This window comes from Oncorhynchus gorbuscha, linkage group LG22, assembly GCF_021184085.1.
Source record: "Oncorhynchus gorbuscha isolate QuinsamMale2020 ecotype Even-year linkage group LG22, OgorEven_v1.0, whole genome shotgun sequence".
Taxonomy (NCBI): domain Eukaryota; kingdom Metazoa; phylum Chordata; class Actinopteri; order Salmoniformes; family Salmonidae; genus Oncorhynchus; species Oncorhynchus gorbuscha.
In genome coordinates, this window is record NC_060194.1 from 49536350 (window position 1) to 49559770 (window position 23421).

General features: G+C 49.7%; 1 protein-coding gene across 2 annotated transcripts; it reads right to left on the reverse strand.

Annotated features, from left to right (window-relative positions):
• Positions 1-444: 444 nt before the first annotated feature.
• pak1ip1 (PAK1 interacting protein 1) lies at positions 445-23180 on the reverse strand. Of its 2 annotated transcripts, XM_046322461.1 has the most exons (10): positions 22866-23180; positions 22195-22357; positions 21074-21194; positions 18839-18913; positions 18690-18742; positions 17191-17336; positions 16579-16676; positions 16335-16431; positions 14010-14139; positions 445-1347 (listed from the first exon to the last, which is right to left on the reverse strand). In XM_046322461.1, the coding sequence occupies exons 1-10, from the start codon at positions 22941-22943 to the stop codon at positions 1217-1219; spliced, it is 1092 nt and encodes a 363-aa protein (XP_046178417.1). In that variant the 5' UTR covers positions 22944-23180; the 3' UTR covers positions 445-1216. The 2 variants fall into 2 exon arrangements, with proteins under 2 accessions (XP_046178417.1, XP_046178418.1); XM_046322462.1 differs by lacking the exons at positions 22195-22357; positions 22866-23180 and adding an exon at positions 21723-21787.
• Between the last annotated feature and the right edge of the window lie 241 nt (positions 23181-23421).

A 23421-nucleotide genomic window follows, 5' to 3' on the forward strand; every position in this document is an offset into this window, starting at 1 on the left:
CAGGCCACAATCAACAGCCTGATTAACTCTATGTGAAGGAGATGAGGCAAATGGTCACACCAGATACTGACTGGTTTTCTGATCCACGCTCCTACTTTAAAACATATGTGACCGACAGATGTATATCTGTATTCCCAGTCGTGAAATCCATAGATTAGGACCAAATTTATTTATTTCAATTGACCGATTTCCTAATATGAACTTTAATTGTTGCATGTTGCATTTATTTTTGTTCAGTAAAAAGTTTTTTAAAAGGCCCAAAAGGCCAATGCAAAAAGGCTCTTCCTCATGTTATTGGACAATCCAACTCCCATCCACTCACCTACAGACTAAGCTATTTTCACTTTGTATTGTAACTTATTGTTATGTTTCGATAGGAAAATTTAGATTGATAAGAGTCCATTGTTATTGGGATCATAAATAACTTGACTACAGACAGTAAAAGGACTTACAAGCTGTTTATAAAGTAGGTCTGTCACCCCCTAGTGGCCAAATGTCATTGTCACATAGATCTATAAGACCACATCATATACACACCAAAAATACCAGCCTGGTCTCAGACTAGGCGTAACATAGTAAATGTAAATCCGGAACACTCAAATTAGTATTATATGTTACGGTTACATAATATGGATCGTTACTTAAGGCAAAAAAACAAAAGTAGGGTGGTTGATCAAGATAATATAAATGCTATTTAGCAGATGCTTTTATCCAAAGCGACTTAGTCATGTGTGCATACATTCTATGTATGGGTGGTCCCGGGGATCGAACCCACTACCCTGGCGTTACAAGCGCCATGCTCTACCAACTGAGCTACAGAAGGACCATATAGATGGGTGGGCATATAACGCAAACATCTAGCAACCCAAAGGTTGTGGGTTTGAATCTCATCCTGGACAACTTTAGCAACTACTTTCTAGCTACTTAGCATGTTAGCTAACCCTTCCCCTAAACCTTTAACCTAACTCCTAAACATAACCCTAACCCCTAGACTAGCTAATGTTAGCCATCTAGCTAGAATGTAACATATCATTTATTTAGCAAATTCATAACATACACAAAATGGGTGATGGACATCCACAAATTAATACATACCATACGAAACGTAACATATCATACTAAAAATGTACAGCTCAGATTTACGTACAGAATAATACAAAATGACCTGACACCAGGTTGAAACTACAATTTTAAAAAAATATTTATTTTTTTTAAATTAAGTTTTCAGCTTTTTTTTCCCACCATCTTTTTTCTTCTTGGGTGAAGCATCTTCCTCTTGGACCACTTCTACAGTCGAGATCCTGACCCTCTTCCTCTTCTTCTCAAGTTCCAGGACATCCTTGAAGTCTGTCGGGGATGAAGGAAAAACAACCACGTGATATTCTCATGCTATATTGGCAGAAAAAAAATACGCATTTTAAAACCACACTAAATATTTTTGTACATACTTTCTATAAAGAGACACCTTAACGTTAAGGGTTTCTCTAGTATTCAAGACGTTTACATCCAGCAATTCCACATATTAGATATTGTCCAACATAATATAATAATATAATAGAAACAGAATAACTTGAGTTCACACAAATGCCATAGGAGATAAAACATATGTCACAAGAACCAATTTATCATTCAAAGACTAGCAGGGCTCCTCCACCCAGTAGGACCAAGTCATATTAGACTAGCAGGGCTCCTCCACCCAGTAGGACCAAGTCATATTAGACTAGCAGGGCTCCTCCACCCAGTAGGACCAAGTCATATTAGACTAGCAGGGCTCCTCCACCCAGTAGGACCAACCCATATTAGACTAGCAGGGCTCCTCCACCCAGTAGGACCAAGTCATATTAGACTAGCAGGGCTCCTCCACCCAGTAGGACCAAGTCATATTAGACTAGCAGGGCTCCTCCACCCAGTAGGACCAAGTCATATTAGACTAGCAGGGCTCCTCCACCCAGTAGGACCAAGTCATATTAGACTAGCAGGGCTCCTCCACCCAGTAGGACCAAGTCATATTAGACTAGCTCCTCCACCCAGTAGGACCAAGCTATTAGACTAGCAGGGCCTCCACCCAGTAGGACCAACCCATATTAGACTAGCAGGGCTCCTCCACCCAGTAGGACCAACCCATATTAGACTAGCAGGGCTCCTCCACCCAGGACCAACCCATATTAGACTAGCAGGGCTCCTCCACCCAGTAGGACCAAGCCATATTAGACTAGCAGGGCTCCTCCACCCAGTAGGACCAAGCCATATTAGACTAGCAGGGCTCCTCCACCCAGTAGGACCAAGCCATATTAGACTAGCAGGGCTCCTCCACCCAGTAGGACCAAGCCATATTAGACTAGCAGGGCTCCTCCACCCAGTAGGACCAAGCCATATTAGACTAGCAGGGCTCCTCCACCCAGTAGGACCAAGCCATATTAGACACCCAGTAGGACCAAGCCATATTAGACTAGCAGGGCTCCTCCACCCAGTAGGACCAAGCCATATTAGACTAGCAGGGCTCCTCCACCCAGTAGGACCAAGCCATATTAGACTAGCAGGGCTCCTCCACCCAGTAGGACCAAGCCATATTAGACTAGCAGGGCTCCTCCACCCAGTAGGACCAAGCCATATTAGACTAGCAGGGCTCCTCCACCCAGTAGGACCAAGCCATATTAGACTAGCAGGGCTCCTCCACCCAGTAGGACCAAGTCATATTAGACTAGCAGGGCTCCTCCACCCAGTAGGACCAAGTCATATTAGACTAGCAGGGCTCCTCCACCCAGTAGGACCAAGCCATATTAGACTAGCAGGGCTCCTCCACCCAGTAGGACCAAGTCATATTAGACTAGCAGGGCTCCTCCACCCAGTAGGACCAAGCCATATTAGACTAGCAGGGCTCCTCCACCCAGTAGGACCAACCCATATTAGACTAGCAGGGCTCCTCCACCCAGTAGGACCAACCCATATTAGACTAGCAGGGCTCCTCCACCCAGGACCAACCCATATTAGACTAGCAGGGCTCCTCCACCCAGTAGGACCAAGCCATATTAGACTAGCAGGGCTCCTCCACCCAGTAGGACCAAGCCATATTAGACTAGCAGGGCTCCTCCACCCAGTAGGACCAAGCCATATTAGACTAGCAGGGCTCCTCCACCCAGTAGGACCAAGCCATATTAGACTAGCAGGGCTCCTCCACCCAGTAGGACCAAGACCATATTAGACCAAGCCATATTAGCAGGGCTCCTCCACCCAGTAGGACCAAGCCATATTAGACTAGCAGGGCTCCTCCACCCAGTAGGACCAAGCCATATTAGACTAGCAGGGCTCCTCCACCCAGTAGGACCAAGCCATATTAGACTAGCAGGGCTCCTCCACCCAGTAGGACCAAGCCATATTAGACTAGCAGGGCTCCTCCACCCAGTAGGACCAAGCCATATTAGACTAGCAGGGCTCCTCCACCCAGTAGGACCAAGCCATATTAGACTAGCAGGGCTCCTCCACCCAGTAGGACCAAGCCATATTAGACTAGCAGGGCTCCTCCACCCAGTAGGACCAAGCCATATTAGACTAGCAGGGCTCCTCCACCCAGTAGAACCAACCCATATTAGACTAGCAGGGCTCCTCCACCCAGTAGGACCAAGCCATATTAGACTAGCAGGGCTCCTCCACCCAGGACCAAGTCATATTAGACTAGCAGGGCTCCTCCACCCAGTAGAACCAACCCATATTAGACTAGCAGGGCTCCTCCACCCAGTAGGACCAAGCCATATTAGACTAGCAGGGCTCCTCCACCCAGTAGGACCAAGCCATATTAGACTAGCAGGGCTCCTCCACCCAGTAGGACCAAGTCATATTAGACTAGCAGGGCTCCTCCACCCAGTAGGACCAAGCCATATTAGACTAGCAGGGCTCCTCCACCCAGTAGGACCAAGCCATATTAGACTAGCAGGGCTCCTCCACCCAGTAGAACCAACCCATATTAGACTAGCAGGGCTCCTCCACCCAGTAGGACCAAGCCATATTAGACTAGCAGGGCTCCTCCACCCAGTAGGACCAAGTCATATTAGACTAGCAGGGCTCCTCCACCCAGTAGGACCAAGTCATATTAGACTAGCAGGGCTCCTCCACCCAGTAGAACCAACCCATATTAGACTAGCAGGGCTCCTCCACCCAGTAGGACCAACCCATATTAGACTAGCAGGGCTCCTCCACCCAGTAGGACCAAGCCATATTAGACTAGCAGGGCTCCTCCACCCAGTAGAACCAACCCATATTAGACTAGCAGGGCTCCTCCACCCAGTAGAACCAACCCATATTAGACTAGCAGGGCTCCTCCACCCAGTAGAACCAAGTCATATTAGACTAGCAGGGCTCCTCCACCCAGTAGAACCAAGTCATATTAGACTAGCAGGGCTCCTCCACCCAGTAGAACCAAGTCATATTAGACTAGCAGGGCTCCTCCACCCAGGACCAACCCATATTAGACTAGCAGGGCTCCTCCACCCAGGACCAAGTCATATTAGACTAGCAGGGCTCCTCCACCCAGTAGAACCAACCCATATTAGACTAGCAGGGCTCCTCCACCCAGTAGAACCAAGTCATATTAGACTAGCAGGGCTCCTCCACCCAGTAGGACCAAGCCATATTAGACTAGCAGGGCTCCTCCACCCAGGACCAACCCATATTAGACTAGCAGGGCTCCTCCACCCAGTAGGACCAACCCATATTAGACTAGCAGGGCTCCTCCACCCAGTAGAACCAACCCATATTAGACTAGCAGGGCTCCTCCACCCAGTAGAACCAACCCATATTAGACTAGCAGGGCTCCTCCACCCAGTAGAACCAACCCATATTAGACTAGCAGGGCTCCTCCACCCAGTAGAACCAACCCATATTAGACTAGCAGGGCTCCTCCACCCAGTAGAACCAAGCCATATTAGACTAGCAGGGCTCTTCCACCCAGTAGAACCAACCCATATTAGACTAGCAGGGCTCCTCCACCCAGTAGAACCAACCCATATTAGACTAGCAGGGCTCTTCCACCCAGTAGAACCAACCCATATTAGACTAGCAGGGCTCCTCCACCCAGGACCAACCCATATTAGACTAGCAGGGCTCCTCCACCCAGGACCAACCCATATTAGACTAGCAGGGCTCCTCCACCCAGGACCAACCCATATTAGACTAGCAGGGCTCTTCCACCCAGTAGAACCAACCCATATTAGACTAGCAGGGCTCCTCCACCCAGTAGGACCAACCCATATTAGACTAGCAGGGCTCCTCCACCCAGTAGAACCAACCCATATTAGACTAGCAGGGCTCCTCCACCCAGTAGAACCAAGTCATATTAGACTAGCAGGGCTCCTCCACCCAGTAGAACCAACCCATATTAGACTAGCAGGGCTCCTCCACCCAGTAGGACCAAGCCATATTAGACTAGCAGGGCTCCTCCACCCAGTAGGACCAAGCCATATTAGACTAGCAGGGCTCCTCCACCCAGTAGGACCAAGCCATATTAGACTAGCAGGGCTCCTCCACCCAGTAGGACCAAGTCATATTAGACTAGCAGGGCTCCTCCACCCAGTAGGACCAAGCCATATTAGACTAGCAGGGCTCCTCCACCCAGTAGGACCAAGCCATATTAGACTAGCAGGGCTCCTCCACCCAGTAGGACCAAGCCATATTAGACTAGCAGGGCTCCTCCACCCAGTAGGACCAAGCCATATTAGACTAGCAGGGCTCCTCCACCCAGTAGGACCAAGCCATATTAGACTAGCAGGGCTCCTCCACCCAGTAGGACCAAGCCATATTAGACTAGCAGGGCTCCTCCACCCAGTAGGACCAAGCCATATTAGACTAGCAGGGCTCCTCCACCCAGTAGGACCAAGCCATATTAGACTAGCAGGGCTCCTCCACCCAGTAGAACCAAGCCATATTAGACTAGCAGGGCTCCTCCACCCAGTAGGACCAAGCCATATTAGACTAGCAGGGCTCCTCCACCCAGTAGGACCAAGCCATATTAGACTAGCAGGGCTCCTCCACCCAGTAGAACCAACCCATATTAGACTAGCAGGGCTCCTCCACCCAGTAGAACCAACCCATATTAGACTAGCAGGGCTCCTCCACCCAGTAGAACCAACCCATATTAGACTAGCAGGGCTCCTCCACCCAGTAGAACCAAGCCATATTAGACTAGCAGGGCTCCTCCACCCAGGACCAACCCATATTAGACTAGCAGGGCTCCTCCACCCAGGACCAACCCATATTAGACTAGCAGGGCTCCTCCACCCAGGACCAACCCATATTAGACTAGCAGGGCTCCTCCACCCAGGACCAACCCATATTAGACTAGCAGGGCTCCTCCACCCAGGACCAACCCATATTAGACTAGCAGGGCTCCTCCACCCAGTAGGACCAACCCATATTAGACTAGCAGGGCTCCTCCACCCAGGACCAACCCATATTAGACTAGCAGGGCTCCTCCACCCAGGACCAACCCATATTAGACTAGCAGGGCTCCTCCACCCAGTAGGACCAAGCCATATTAGACTAGCAGGGCTCCTCCACCCAGTAGGACCAAGCCATATTAGACTAGCAGGGCTCCTCCACCCAGTAGGACCAAGTCATATTAGACTAGCAGGGCTCCTCCACCCAGTAGGACCAAGCCATATTAGACTAGCAGGGCTCCTCCACCCAGTAGGACCAAGCCATATTAGACTAGCAGGGCTCCTCCACCCAGTAGGACCAAGCCATATTAGACTAGCAGGGCTCCTCCACCCAGTAGGACCAAGCCATATTAGACTAGCAGGGCTCCTCCACCCAGTAGGACCAAGCCATATTAGACTAGCAGGGCTCCTCCACCCAGTAGGACCAAGCCATATTAGACTAGCAGGGCTCCTCCACCCAGTAGGACCAAGCCATATTAGACTAGCAGGGCTCCTCCACCCAGTAGGACCAAGCCATATTAGACTAGCAGGGCTCCTAGAACCACCCAGTAGGACCAAGCCATATTATAATATATAATATAAAATATATGCACCCAGTAGGACCAAGCCTCCTCCACCCAGTAGACCAACCCATATTAGACAGGGCTCCTCCACCCAGTAGGACCAACCCATATTAGACTAGCAGGGCTCCTCCACCCAGTAGAACCAACCAACCCATATTAGACTAGCAGGGCTCCTCCACCCAGTAGAACCAACCCATATTAGACTAGCAGGGCTCCTCCACCCAGTAGAACCAACCCATATTAGACTAGCAGGGCTCCTCCACCCAGTAGAACCAACCCATATTAGACTAGCAGGGCTCCTCCACCCAGTAGAACCAACCCATATTAGACCAACCCATATTAGACTAGCAGGGCTCCTCCACCCAGTAGAACCAGTAGATTACCAAGGGCCCATATTAGACTAGCATATTAGACTAGGGGCTCCTCCACCCAGTAGAACCAACCCATATTAGACTAGCAGGGCTCCTCCACCCAGTAGAACCAACCCATATTAGACTAGCAGGGCTCCTCCACCCAGTAGAACCAACCCATATTAGACTAGCAGGGCTCCTCCACCCAGTAGAACCAACCCATATTAGACTAGCAGGGCTCCTCCACCCAGTAGAACCAACCCATATTAGACTAGCAGGGCTCCTCCACCCAGTAGGACCAAGCCATATTAGACTAGCAGGGCTCCTCCACCCAGTAGGACCAAGTCATATTAGACTAGCAGGGCTCCTCCACCCAGTAGGACCAAGTCATATTAGACTAGCAGGGCTCCTCCACCCAGTAGGACCAACCCATATTAGACTAGCAGGGCTCCTCCACCCAGTAGAACCAACCCATATTAGACTAGCAGGGCTCCTCCACCCAGTAGAACCAAGCCATATTAGACTAGCAGGGCTCCTCCACCCAGTAGAACCAAGCCATATTAGACTAGCAGGGCTCCTCCACCCAGTAGAACCAAGCCATATTAGACTAGCAGGGCTCCTCCACCCAGTAGAACCAAGCCATATTAGACTAGCAGGGCTCCTCCACCCAGTAGGACCAAGCCATATTAGACTAGCAGGGCTCCTCCAGGAACCAAGCCATATTAGCTCCTCCCACCCAGTAGAACCAAGCCATATTAGACTAGCAGGGCTCCTCCACCCAGTAGGACCAAGCCATATTAGACTAGCAGGGCTCCTCCACCCAGTAGAACCAACCCATATTAGACTAGAGGGCTCCTCCACCCAGTAGAACCAAGCCATATTAGACTAGCAGGGCTCCTCCACCCAGTAGAACCAAGCCATATTAGACTAGCAGGGCTCCTCCACCCAGTAGAACCAAGCCATATTAGACTCCTCCAGCAGGGCTCCTCCACCCAGTAGAACCAAGCCATATTAGACTAGCAGGGCTCCTCCACCCAGTAGAACCAAGCCATATTAGACTAGCAGGGCTCCTCCACCCAGTAGAACCAAGCCATATTAGACTAGAACCAAGCCATAGACTAGCAGGGCTCCTCCACCCAGTAGAACCAACCCATATTAGACTAGCAGGGCTCCTCCACCCAGTAGAACCAAGCCATATTAGACTAGCAGGGCTCCTCCACCCAAGAACCAAGCCATATTAGACTAGCAGGGCTCCTCCACCCAGTAGAACCAAGCCATATTAGACTAGCAGGGCTCCTCCACCCAGTAGAACCAGGGCTCCTCCACCCAGTAGAACCAAGTCATAGACTAGCATGGCTCCTCCACCCAGTAGGACCAAGCCATATTAGACTAGCAGGGCTCCTCCACCCAGGACCAAGCCATATTAGACTAGCAGGGCTCCTCCACCCAGGACCAAGCCATATTAGACTAGCAGGGCTCCTCCACCCAGGACCAAGCCATATTAGACTAGCAGGGCTCCTCCACCCAGTAGGACCAAGCCATATTAGACTAGCAGGGCTCCTCCACCCAGTAGAACCAACCCATATTAGACTAGCAGGGCTCCTCCACCCAGTAGAACCAACCCATATTAGACTAGCAGGGCTCCTCCACCCAGGACCAAGCCATATTAGACTAGCAGGGCTCCTCCACCCAGGACCAAGCCATATTAGACTAGCAGGGCTCCTCCACCCAGGACCAAGCCATATTAGACTAGCAGGGCTCCTCCACCCAGGACCAAGCCATATTAGACTAGCAGGGCTCCTCCACCCAGTAGGACCAAGCCATATTAGACTAGCAGGGCTCCTCCATAGAACCAACCCATAGACTAGCAGGGCTCCTCCACCCAGTAGAACCAACCCATATTAGACTAGCAGGGCTCCTCCACCCAGGACCAAGCCATATTAGACTAGCAGGGCTCCTCCACCCAGGACCAAGCCATATTAGACTAGCAGGGCTCCTCCACCCAGGACCAAGCCATATTAGACTAGCAGGGCTCCTCCACCCAGTAGAACCAACCCATATTAGACTAGCAGGGCTCCTCCACCCAGGACCAACCCATATTAGACTCCTCCACCCAGGACCAAGCCATATTAGACTCAGGGCTCCTCCACCCAGGACCAAGCCATATTAGACTAGCAGGGCTCCTCCACCCAGGACCAACCCATATTAGACTAGCAGGGCTCCTCCACCCAGTAGAACCAACCCATATTAGACTAGCAGGGCTCCTCCACCCAGTAGGACCCCATATTAGACTAGCAGGGCTCCTCCACCCAGTAGAACCAACCCATATTAGACTAGCAGGGCTCCTCCACCCAGTAGAACCAAGTCATATTAGACTAGCAGGGCTCCTCCACCCAGTAGAACCAACCCATATTAGACTAGCAGGGCTCCTCCACCCAGTAGAACCAAGTCATATTAGACTAGCAGGGCTCCTCCACCCAGTAGAACCAACCCATATTAGACTAGCAGGGCTCCTCCACCCAGTAGAACCAAGCCATATTAGACTAGCAGGGCTCCTCCACCCAGTAGAACCAACCCATATTAGACTAGCAGGGCTCCTCCACCCAGTAGAACCAAGTCATATTAGACTAGCAGGGCTCCTCCACCCAGTAGAACCAACCCATATTAGACTAGCAGGGCTCCTCCACCCAGTAGAACCAAGTCATATTAGACTAGCAGGGCTCCTCCACCCAGTAGAACCAACCCATATTAGACTAGCAGGGCTCCTCCACCCAGTAGGACCAACCCATATTAGACTAGCAGGGCTCCTCCACCCAGTAGGACCAACCCATATTAGACTAGCAGGGCTCCTCCACCCAGTAGGACCAACCCATATTAGACTAGCAGGGCTCCTCCACCCAGTAGGACCAACCCATATTAGACTAGCAGGGCTCCTCCACCCAGTAGGACCAACCCATATTAGACTAGCAGGGCTCCTCCACCCAGTAGGACCAACCCATATTAGACTAGCAGGGCTCCTCCACCCAGTAGGACCAAGTCATATTAGACTAGCAGGGCTCCTCCACCCAGTAGAACCAACCCATATTAGACTAGCAGGGCTCCTCCACCCAGTAGAACCAACCCATATTAGACTAGCAGGGCTCCTCCACCCAGGACCAAGCCATATTAGACTAGCAGGGCTCCTCCACCCAGGACCAAGCCATATTAGACTAGCAGGGCTCCTCCACCCAGGACCAAGCCATATTAGACTAGCAGGGCTCCTCCACCCAGGACCAAGCCATATTAGACTAGCAGGGCTCCTCCACCCAGTAGGACCAAGCCATATTAGACTAGCAGGGCTCCTCCACCCAGTAGAACCAACCCATATTAGACTAGCAGGGCTCCTCCACCCAGTAGAACCAACCCATATTAGACTAGCAGGGCTCCTCCACCCAGGACCAAGCCATATTAGACTAGCAGGGCTCCTCCACCCAGGACCAAGCCATATTAGACTAGCAGGGCTCCTCCACCCAGGACCAAGCCATATTAGACTAGCAGGGCTCCTCCACCCAGGACCAAGCCATATTAGACTAGCAGGGCTCCTCCACCCAGTAGGACCAAGCCATATTAGACTAGCAGGGCTCCTCCACCCAGTAGAACCAACCCATATTAGACTAGCAGGGCTCCTCCACCCAGGACCAAGCCATATTAGACTAGCAGGGCTCCTCCACCCAGGACCAAGCCATATTAGACTAGCAGGGCTCCTCCACCCAGGACCAAGCCATATTAGACTAGCAGGGCTCCTCCACCCAGTAGAACCAACCCATATTAGACTAGCAGGGCTCCTCCACCCAGGACCAACCCATATTAGACTAGCAGGGCTCCTCCACCCAGGACCAAGCCATATTAGACTAGCAGGGCTCCTCCACCCAGGACCAAGCCATATTAGACTAGCAGGGCTCCTCCACCCAGTAGAACCAAGCCATATTAGACTAGCAGGGCTCCTCCACCCAGTAGGACCAAGCCATATTAGACTAGCAGGGCTCCTCCACCCAGTAGAACCAACCCATATTAGACTAGCAGGGCTCCTCCACCCAGTAGAACCAAGTCATATTAGACTAGCAGGGCTCCTCCACCCAGTAGAACCAACCCATATTAGACTAGCAGGGCTCCTCCACCCAGTAGAACCAAGTCATATTAGACTAGCAGGGCTCCTCCACCCAGTAGAACCAACCCATATTAGACTAGCAGGGCTCCTCCACCCAGTAGAACCAAGCCATATTAGACTAGCAGGGCTCCTCCACCCAGTAGAACCAACCCATATTAGACTAGCAGGGCTCCTCCACCCAGTAGAACCAAGTCATATTAGACTAGCAGGGCTCCTCCACCCAGTAGAACCAACCCATATTAGACTAGCAGGGCTCCTCCACCCAGTAGAACCAAGTCATATTAGACTAGCAGGGCTCCTCCACCCAGTAGAACCAACCCATATTAGACTAGCAGGGCTCCTCCACCCAGTAGGACCAACCCATATTAGACTAGCAGGGCTCCTCCACCCAGGACCAACCCATATTAGACTAGCAGGGCTCCTCCACCCAGTAGAACCAAGCCATATTAGACTAGCAGGGCTCCTCCACCCAGTAGGACCAACCCATATTAGACTAGCAGGGCTCCCCCACCCAGTAGAACCAAGCCATATTAGACTAGCAGGGCTCCTCCACCCAGTAGAACCAACCCATATTAGACTAGCAGGGCTCCTCCACCCAGGACCAACCCATATTAGACTAGCAGGGCTCCTCCACCCAGTAGGACCAAGTCATATTAGACTAGCAGGGCTCCTCCACCCAGTAGGACCAAGTCATATTAGACTAGCAGGGCTCCTCCACCCAGGACCAACCCATATTAGACTAGCAGGGCTCCTCCACCCAGTAGAACCAACCCATATTAGACTAGCAGGGCTCCTCCACCCAGTAGAACCAACCCATATTAGACTAGCAGGGCTCCTCCACCCAGTAGAACCAAGTCATATTAGACTAGCAGGGCTCCTCCACCCAGTAGAACCAACCCATATTAGACTAGCAGGGCTCCTCCACCCAGTAGAACCAACCCATATTAGACTAGCAGGGCTCCTCCACCCAGTAGAACCAAGTCATATTAGACTAGCAGGGCTCCTCCACCCAGTAGAACCAACCCATATTAGACTAGCAGGGCTCCTCCACCCAGTAGGACCAAGCCATATTAGACTAGCAGGGCTCCTCCACCCAGTAGAACCAAGCCATATTAGACTAGCAGGGCTCCTCCACCCAGTAGGACCAAGTCATATTAGACTAGCAGGGCTCCTCCACCCAGTAGGACCAAGCCATATTAGACTAGCAGGGCTCCTCCACCCAGCTCCTCCACCCAGTAGGACCAAGCCATATTAGACTAGCAGGGCTCCTCCACCCAGTAGGACCAAGTCATATTAGACTAGCAGGGCTCCTCCACCCAGTAGGACCAAGCCATATTAGACTAGCAGGGCTCCTCCACCCAGTAGGACCAAGCCATATTAGACTAGCAGGGCTCCTCCACCCAGTAGGACCAAGTCATATTAGACTAGCAGGGCTCCTCCACCCAGTAGGACCAACCCATATTAGACTAGCAGGGCTCCTCCACCCAGTAGAACCAAGCCATATTAGACTAGCAGGGCTCCTCCACCCAGTAGGACCAACCCATATTAGACTAGCAAGGGCTCCTCCACCCAGTAGAACCAAGCCATATTAGAATAGCAGGGCTCCTCCACCCAGTAGGACCAAGCCATATTAGAATAGCAGGGCTCCTCCACCCAGTAGGACCAAGCCATATTAGACTAGCAGGGCTCCTCCATCCAGATTGACTCAGGTGTGAATTCTGTTTTCACTTTGTCACTATGGGGTATCGTGTGTAGAAAATATATATATATATTTAATCCATTTTGAATTTTGTAACAACAAAATGTGGAATAAATCAAGAGGTCTAAATACGTTTCTGAAGGCACCGGAGCCACGAGGGGAACCCCCAGTATAACTTAGCGTTTGTTTTTTGCCCCCCCCCCCCCCCCCTTTAAAAGTGTCACAGCTCGTAACGTATCAATATTTATCTTCTAAAAGGAGCTATGACATAGCCAATAAATATATAGCACAACTTTGGATTTCAGCCCGGTCTCATTATCGAATGGTTTGGAAGTTGACGGGCTGAGTTTCTCTTCTGGAACATGTTCCGGGACTCGTTCTGCCCCTGAACAAGGCAGTTAACCCACTGTTCCCAGGCCATCATTGAAAATAACAATTTGTTCTTAACTGACTTGCCCGGTTAAATAAGGTAAAATAAATGTTAAAAAAATATAAAAAAAGGTTAAAAAAAATCAAATAACAAAATACATTTTAAACTATTCCAACACTAATAATGATGAAAAGCCATACCAGGACTGGGGTAACACCATTTGACCAGTGGTTCCTCACCCTGGTGACCCAAAATGTTGTTTATTTTTCTACTACATAACTGATTAATAGAATCAGGTGTTTAGTACTGGGGCAAAAACTACCATGTGCGCCATTTTGGGTCACCGGGACCAGGATGTGTGTGCATGACAGTCACTTTGGGAGAAAAAAAAATGTTAAAATGGCATATTATTATTATTATTATTATTGATTAAGAACTAGACAGTCCAGTACCGTGAGACGTAGTAGGTTCTGTTTTGACCTCCGGGGGAGACTCCTGTAGAGTGGTGGGCTTCCACACGGCCAGACAGGTCAACCTAGCTGTAGTATTCACCTTCCCCAGGAGGACCGGAGGCTCCAAGGACTGGAACACGACAGACGACCACCGGATCAGAGAAGAGAACACAGTGTTTAGTGCCATCGTGTCAACTCTTGGAATCGTCATGGTTACTTAAAAAGACGAGTAGCAACACAGACAACCGTGAATATAGATGACATCACCGATGAAAAATACAATGTCGTCATCAACCCTGGGAACCCTCTAGTCCTATCAGAGACGGTGTGTAAATGCTTGGTCCTACCAGAGACAGTGTGTAAATGCTTGGTCTAGTCCTGCAGGGCTCTTGGGACACCCCTTGGTCTCAATGGGACACCCCTTGGTCTCAATGGGACACCCCTTGGTCTCAATGGGACACCCCTTGGTCTCAATGGGACACCCCTTGGTCTCAATGGGACACCCCTTGGTCTCAATGGGACACCCCTTGGTCTCAATGGGACACCCCTTGGTCTCAATGGGACACCCCTTGGGGACACCCCTTGGTCTCAATGGGACACCCCTTGGTCTCAAGGGGACACCCCTTGGTCTCAAGGGGACACCCCTTGGTCTCAAGGGGACACCCCTTGGTCTCAAGGGGACACCCCTTGGTCTCAAGGGGACACCCCTTGGTCTCAAGGGGACACCCCTTGGTCTCAAGGGGACACCCCTTGGTCTCAAGGGGACACCCCTTGGTCTCAAGGGGACACCCCTTGGTCTCAAGGGGACACCCCTTGGTCTCAAGGGGACACCCCTTGGTCTCAAGGGGACACCCCTTGGTCTCAAGGGGACACCCCTTGGTCTCAAGGGGACACCCCTTGGTCTCAAGGGGACACCCCTTGGTCTCAATGGGACACCCCTTGGTCTCAATGGGACACCCCTTGGTCTCAATGGGACACCCCTTGGTCTCAATGGGACACCCCTTGGTCTCAATGGGACACCCCTTGGTCTCAATGGGACACCCCTTGGTCTCAATGGGACACCCCTTGGTCTCAATGGGACACCCCTTGGTCTCAATGGGACACCCCTTGGTCTCAATGGGACACCCCTTGGTCTCAATGGGACACCCCTTGGTCTCAATGGGACACCCCTTGGTCTCAATGGGACACCCCTTGGTCTCAATGGGACATCCCTTGGTCTCAATGGGACACCCCTGCCTAAATAAAATACAAATTCCACCGACAGGCCGTTGAGGGCCACAGTGAACGACAGGTAGACAGGTGGTACACACCTCAAGGACAGGTGGTACACACCTCAAGGACAGGTGGTCCACACCTCAAGGACGGGTAGACAGGTGGTCCACACCTCAAGGACGGGTAGACAGGTGGTCCACACCTCAAGGACGGGTAGACAGGTGGTCCACACCTCAAGGACGGGTAGACAGGTGGTCCACACCTCAAGGACGGGTAGACAGGTGGTCCACACCTCAAGGACGGGTAGACAGGTGGTCCACACCTCAAGGACGGGTAGACAGGTGGTCCACACCTCAAGGACGGGTAGACAGGTGGTCCACACCTCAAGGACGGGTAGACAGGTGGTCCACACCTCAAGGACGGGTAGACAGGTGGTACACACCTCAAGGACGGGTAGACAGGTGGTACACACCTCAAGGACGGGTAGACAGGTGGTACACCTCAAGGACAGGTAGTACACACCTCAAGGACAGGTAGACAGGTGGTACACACCTCAAGGACAGGTAGTACACACCTCAAGGACAGGTAGACAGGTAGTACACACCTCAATGACAGGTGGTACACACCTCAATGACAGGTGGTACACACCTCAATGACAGGTGGTACACACCTCAAGGACAGGTGGTACACACCTCAAGGACAGGTGGTACACACCTCAAGGACAGGTGGTACACACCTCAAGGACAGGTGGTACACACCTCAAGGACAGGTGGTACACACCTCAAGGACAGGTGGTACACACCTCAAGGACAGGTGGTACACACCTCAAGGACAGGTGGTACACACCTCAAGGACAGGTGGTACACACCTCAAGAACAGGTGGTACACACCTCAAGGACAGATGGTACACACCTCAAGGACAGATGGTACACACCTCAAGGACAGGTGGTACACACCTCAAGGACAGGTGGTACACACCTCAAAGACAGGTTGGTACACACCTCAAGGACAGGTGGTACACACCTCAAGGACTGGTAGACAGGTGGTACACACCTCAAGGACAGGTAGACAGGTGGTACACACCTCAAGGACAGGTAGACAGGTGGTACATACCTCAAGGTTAAGTTTCCACATTTTGATGAAGCCATCGTTTGACGCCGTCACCAGAACACAGAAGTCGTCCACGGTGAAACTGTCCACCGATTTCACCCTGACAGAGGTGAAGACTAGATTCAGCACAACTTTTTCACAAAATTACCAAGAAAACATCAAATAATTCTATTAAATCATACAATTACAATGCCCATAATGATTACAGGAAGGAAGCAGCGAAACCAGAGATATTAATTCTACGTACCTGGTTTCATGAGCCTCGAACTCACAGAGCACCTTCTGAGTGTTGATGTCACACAGCCTGACTGTCTCGTCGTCCCCAGCTATGGCCAGGATGGAATTCTGATGACAAACAAACCAATTACTCCGTACAAAAAGGGACAACAAAACTAACGGCTACTTGTAAGTGGATAAAGGTTTGCTTCCCTTCTCACATCTCATATTCATCCATCCTGTTTCTTTACTGTTCTGTGTGTGTTCTACTTTGATTTTACCTAGAGTGTAGTGTGTATCAAGTGTAGTGACCACCATTAACCTGCATCTTGACTGTCACAAATATACCATGTGTATTAAGCATTACTCTAAATATTGCTCACCATTGTGTTGATCACTCTGAACTAAATATAAAAAACCTTTAGTGATCTTACATTATCCTTAATAAGGGCCCAGAACCCCCCCAGCCTTCTCGATAAGAGCCCAGAACCCCCCCAGCCTTCTCAATAAGAGCCCAGAACCCCCCCAGCCTTCTCAATAAGAGCCCAGAACCCCCCCAGCCTTCTCGATAAGAGCCCAGAACCCCAGCCTTCTCGATAAGAGCCCAGAACCCCTAGCCTTCTGGGTAAAGAACAGAACTCACAGTGAGGAACTTGATGGATGAGATCCTCTTGGGGTTGATTATGGTTGATGTCAGAGTCGCTGTTTCTAGGTCATAAACGTCCACCTTGTCGCCGATCACTACCACATACTTATCCCCCTCGGGAGACCACTTCACTATCACCGCATCTGGAGGAGAGGGAGTTAGAGACAAAATGGCCGTGACTATTTTACATATACAAAATGTGTCAAATACTGAAGCTTGGGGCGGCAGGGTAGCCTAGTGGTTAGAGTGTAGAGGTGGCAGGGTAGCCTAGTGGTTAGAGTGTAGAGGCGGCAGGGTAGCCTAGTGGTTAGAGTGTAGAGGTGGCAGGGAGGCCTAGTGGTTAGAGTGTAGAGGTGGCAGGGTAGTCTAGTGGTTAGAGTGTAGAGGTGGCAGGGTAGCCTAGTGGTTTAGAGTGTAGAGGTGGCAGGTAGCCTAGTGTTTAGAGTGTAGAGGTGGCAGGTAGCCTAGTGGTTAGAGTGTAGAGGTGGCAAGGTAGCCTAGTGGTTAGAGTGTAGAGGTGGCAAGGTAGCCTAGTGGTTAGAGTGTAGAGGTGGCAGGTAGCCTAGTGGTTAGAGTGTAGAGGCGGCAGGGTAGCCTAGTGGTTAGAGTGTAGAGGTGGCAAGGTAGCCTAGTGGTTAGAGTGTAGAGGTGGCAAGGTAGCCTAGTGGTTAGAGTGTAGAGGTGGCAGGTAGCCTAGTGGTTAGAGTGTAGAGGCGGCAGGGTAGCCTAGTGGTTAGAGTGTAGAGGTGGCAGGGTAGCCTAGTGGTTAGAGTGTAGAGGTGGCAGGGTAGCCTAGTGGTTAGAGTGTAGAGGTGGCAGGGTAGCCTAGTGGTTAGAGTGTAGAGGTGGCAGGGTACCCTAGTGGTTAGAGTGTAGAGGTGGCAGGGTAGCCTAGTGGTTAGAGTGTAGAGGTGGCAGGGTAGCCTAGTGGTTAGAGTGTAGAGGTGGCAGGGTAGCCTAGTGGTTAGAGTGTAGAGGTGGCAGGGTAGCCTAGTGGTTAGAGTGTAGAGGTGGCAGGGTAGCCTAGTGGTTAGAGTGTAGAGGTGGCAGGGTAGCCTAGTGGTTAGAGTGTAGAGGTGGCAGGGTAGCCTAGTGGTTAGAGTGTAGAGGTGGCAGGGTAGCCTAGTGGTTAGAGTGTAGAGGTGGCAGGGTAGCCTAGTGGTTAGAGTGTAGAGGTGACAGGGTAGCCTAGTGGTTAGAGTGTAGAGGAGGCAGGGTAGCCTAGTGGTTAGAGTGTAGAGGAGCCAGGGTAGCCTAGTGGTTAGAGTGTAGAGGAGGCAGGGTAGCCTAGTGGTTAGAGCGTTGGACTAGTAACCGGAAGGTCGCGAGTTCAAATCCCCGAGCTGACAAGGTACAAAATCTGTCGTTCTGCCCCTGAACAGGCAGTTAACCCACTGTTCCTAGGCCGTCATTGAAAATAAGAATGTGTTCTTAACTGACTTGCCTAGTAAAATAAAGGTAAAATAAATTAAATGTGTAATTGAGTGATAACTTACTCTGTTTAATGTTTTTGATGAAAGCCGATCTTCCGTCGATTAGATTCCACGTTCTGCAACCACAAAAAACGTCAGTCAACTTAGTTCCTAGAGAATGTTTCGAACAGCTACAACAAGAACCAAAAATGTACTCAAAACAGAAAGCAAACCGAAGTGTCTTGTCTGTGCCGACAGTCAGGGCCAGTTTCCCCGAGGGATGGACGGACAGTGACGTAACTTGACCTCTGAGGAGAAGAAATAAAACATGTACGTTAGTGCTGGGATGGAACAAAGATCTGCACATTCCCTTAGCTTCCCATGACCCCTAGAGTTGGCGACCTTAATGGATCAACGTGTTAATCCTGTTAGTCATTAGGTTTCCATCCAATAGTATCTGCATTATAAATACACTGAACCAGAATATAAAAGCAACATGGTAAGTGTTGGTCTCGTGTTTTATGAGCTGAAATAAAACATCCCAGAAATGTTCCATACGGCACAAATTAGTTTTACATCCCTGTTTAGTGAGCATTGTTCCTTTTGCAAGATAATCCATCCACCTGACAGGTGTGGCATATCAAGAAGCTGATTAAACAGCATGATCATTAATTACACACCTTCTTCTGGGGACAATAAAAGGCCACTAAAATGTGCAGTTTTGTCACACAACACAATGCCACAGATGTCCCAAGTTTTGTTGGAGCGTGCAATTGGCATGCTGACTGCAGGAATGTCCATCAGAGCTGTTGCCACATCCACAGACCACGGCCTCGCGCCCACAGACCACGGCCTCGCGCCCACAGACCACGGCCTCGCGCCCACAGACCACGGCCTCGCGCCCACAGACCACGGCCTCGCGCCCACAGACCACGGCCTCGCGCCCACAGACCACGGCCTCGCGCCCACAGACCACGGCCTCGCGCCCACAGACCACGGCCTCGCGCCCACAGACCACAGACCACGGCCTCGCTCCCACAGACCACGGCCTCACATCCACAGACCATGTGTACGGCGTCTTGTGGGCGAGCGGTTTGCTGATGTCAACGTTGTGAACAGAGTGCCCCTTTGGATTATGGTATGGGCAGGCATAAGCTACGGACAACTAACACAATCTGCATTTTATTGATGGCAATTTGAATGCACAGAGATACCGTGATGAGATCCTGAGGCCCATTGTTGTGCCATTCATCCACATTCACCTCGTGTTTCAGTATGATAATGTACAGCCCCATGTCACAAGGATCTGGACACAATTCCTGGAAGCTGAAAATGTCCCAGTTCTTCCATGGCCTGCATCAACTCTATGTGAAGGAGATGTGTCACGCTGCATGAGGCAAATGGTCAATGATGTGTTGTGCTGCATGTGTACTGATACACAAAAAAAATATCCCACCAACTCGGGACAAACAAATTCACTTCACTGACATTTTCAACCTCTCCCTGACCGAGTCTGTAATACATACATGTTTCAAGCAGACCACCACAGTCTCTTTGCCCAAGAAAGCGAAGGTAACCTGCCTAAATGACTACTGACCCATATCACTCAAGTCAGTAGCCATGAAGTGCTTTGAAAGGCTGGTCGTGGCTCACATCAACACCACCATCATCCCGGAAACCCTTGACACACTAATTAACATCCCGCCCCAACACAGATGACGCAATCGCAAAATTGCTACTCGCTGTTTATCTATGCATGGTCACGTTACCCCTACTTACATGTACAAATCACCTCAACTAACCTGTACCCCCGCACATAGTCTCTGTACCCCTACTTACATGTACAAATCACCTCAACTAACCTGTACCCCCGCACATAGTCTCTGTACCCCTACTTACATGTACAAATCACCTCAACTAACCTGTACCCCCGCACATAGTCTCTTTACCCCTACTTACATGTACAAATCACCTCAACTAACCTGTACCCCCGCACATTGACTCTGTACCCCTACTTACATGTACAAATCACCTCAACTAACCTGTACCCCCGCACATTGACTCTGTACCCCTACTTACATGTACAAATCACCTCAACTAACCTGTACCCCTGGTACATAGCCTCGTTATTTTATTGTGTTACTTTTGTTTATTTAGTAAATAACCAACTGTCTGTTGTAATCGGCCCATGTGACAAATAAAATGTCATTTGACGTGATTATTATTTATTTTATATATGTCATGACTTTACTCACATTTATAAAAACATTAAAAACCGTGGATGGAAACATGCTTAGTTTGCAAAATATATTGTGAATCATGTCTGTCGGTTGCAAAATTCTGCTGACTTCCCAGAAATCCCAGGTTTCGAAGATTCCAGGATTCAGAATGGAATAACCAGACATCCAGAATCTTCCAACCGGGATTCCTGGAAAAACCTAATCATTTCTGAGAGAGTGACAACTTACTTGTGTGCTCTGATGGACTTAAGACACTCCCAGTTCCTGGTGCTCCAAACACACAGCAGCCCGTCCTGTCCTCCACTCAGCAGGTGGGAGGAGCCATAGAACTCCAGACATGAAATGGTACCTGAACAACGATTATAACAATGAAACCTGGGTCAGAGGTACTAAAGTCCTCTTACAGCAGCCGCAACACTTAGGGGAACAATATTTCAATCGATATTAGTGGCTTGCCACATGCCTAAAGACCATGGGCCACAAAATAATGTTGTTGACCGTGTCAGTGACTTAATCAAACCGGCATGTCGAAGGAATAGACAGTCAAAACTTAGCCATTGAAGTCATAAATTAACGTTGGAGGCAGTTAGTGAGGTATCTTCAAGATCGTCAGATTGGGAACCGATTGTTGCTGTAGCAGGTGAGATTCTGCAGCTCTCAAAACCTACTAGACTGATTTCCAAAAAGTGGTTTTCCTGAACTCACCGTCACGATGCAGAAACATTTTCTATGCTCTTTCCCTTACAAAAATGTTTTCCCCTACTGGAGTAAATGGTTCCATTGCTAAACGTTTTGCTACAGTGTTCGACTATGAATACACCCCTGATGCAGCAGAGCTCCATGTTCAACCCTCTTCTTCATGTCATACATCTCTTACCGTCGTGATGCAGCAGAGCTCCATGTTCAACCCTCTTCTTCATGTCATACACCTCTTACCGTCGTGATGCAGCAGAGCTCCATGTTCAACCCTCTTCTTCATGTCATACATCTCTTACCGTCGTGATGCAGCAGAGCTCCATGTTCAACCCTCTTCTTCATGTCATACACCTCTTACCGTCGTGATGCAGCAGAGCTCCATGTTCAACCCTCTTCTTCATGTCATACACCTCTTACCGTCGTGATGCAGCAGAGCTCCATGTTCAACCCTCTTCTTCATGTCATACACCTCTTACCGTCGTGATGCAGCAGAGCTCCATGTTCAACCCTCTTCTTCATGTCATACATCTCTTACCGTCGTGATGCAGCAGAGCTCCATGTTCAACCCTCTTCTTCATGTCATACACCTCTTACCGTCGTGATGCAGCAGAGCTCCATGTTCAACCCTCTTCTTCATGTCATACATCTCTTACCGTCGTGATGCAGCAGAGCTCCATGTTCAACCCTCTTCTTCATGTCGTAGATCTGGATGGTCTCGTCTCTGCTTCCTGTAGCGATATACCTCTCGCTGGTGGCCACCGCGCACACTGAGGCAGTGTGGGCATGGTGGGTGAAGTCTGCCGTGGCTGTCCACTCCTGCAGATACACAACACAGCAATGAGACCTGCTTCCAAACATCTGGCAATGGAGGTTTGATCAATAGAGGCAATACAGGTCATTAAATTAGCAGTTTAGCGGTGGAAGCTAACGCCCTTTATCAAAGGGGCAATAGAGTGATGAATAACATTACCATTAGGTTGACAGTGAGTTTGGGTTAAACTGAAAAACTGTTTAAAGATCAACACCCCCCCCCCCAATGTTACTGGAAGAGTCATGGGACTTGTAACGTTACAGCCTCGCCAACATTATTTAATTTAAAATGAATCCTAGAAGTATTGGTGTACACCTTATTTTTTTCAAGTATTTGTAATCTTATTACAATATGTTTGCTGGTAACGTCACGGATTAGTTCGTTTCGGTGTCATCCGTTACATACTCCCCAACTCTAACGTTAATCGGTTCGCAAAAGGTAAACAGTATAGTTTGTCATATATACAGGACAATCAGGTATCAAAATCCAAGCTGAGTGACTAAAGCAACATACCTCTTCACCTGTAGACACCCGGTAACCAAAGGCGATCTGCTCGTAACTTCCAGCAATGAGCTCTATTACGGGCCCCATGCTGTCCTAACGATGAATGCTACAGTAACTAACAAATAACCTTTCTCACGTGTTTCTGTTGAGATTATTCCGACTCTGTCACCGGAAACAATCTAAACCAGTAAAGGGTAACTGTTGTAATTTACGTGCAAAACATGAGCTGAAAGAAATATGATTTTAACTAGCTAGAAAAACGATGTCGTGCTTGAAAACACATGTCCCCCAGATTGACGGTACGCGCATGCGTGAGGGTAATATTCACTTCCGAGTTCGACATTCTGGGATTTCAAAATATAAGTCCAAATCATGTCGGGTGCGTTTCTTCTCAGTGATGTTTCATGCAGTCCTAATTTCGTTTGCCTACAAGTAAATCAGGCCTATAATAATGAAATAATACAATACATAGAATAAAATATAATGAAGTGAATTTAATAATTATGTATTTATTTCACCTTTATTTAACCAGGTAGGCTAGTTGAGAAGTTCTCACTTACAACTG

What these genes read in the sequence shown, in the direction of transcription:
- pak1ip1 (XM_046322461.1), bottom strand. Translation starts at nt 22,943, where the DNA reads ATGGGGCCCGTAATAGAGCTCATTGCTGGAAGTTACGAGCAGATCGCC. An exon ending in GGCACAGACAAGACACTTCG is followed by an intron (nt 18,743 to 18,838) that starts GTTTGCTTTCTG and finishes TTGTGGTTGCAG; the next exon opens with AACGTGGAATCTAATCGACG. An exon ending in TTCGAGGCTCATGAAACCAG is followed by an intron (nt 16,432 to 16,578) that starts GTACGTAGAATT and finishes CACCTCTGTCAG; the next exon opens with GGTGAAATCGGTGGACAGTT.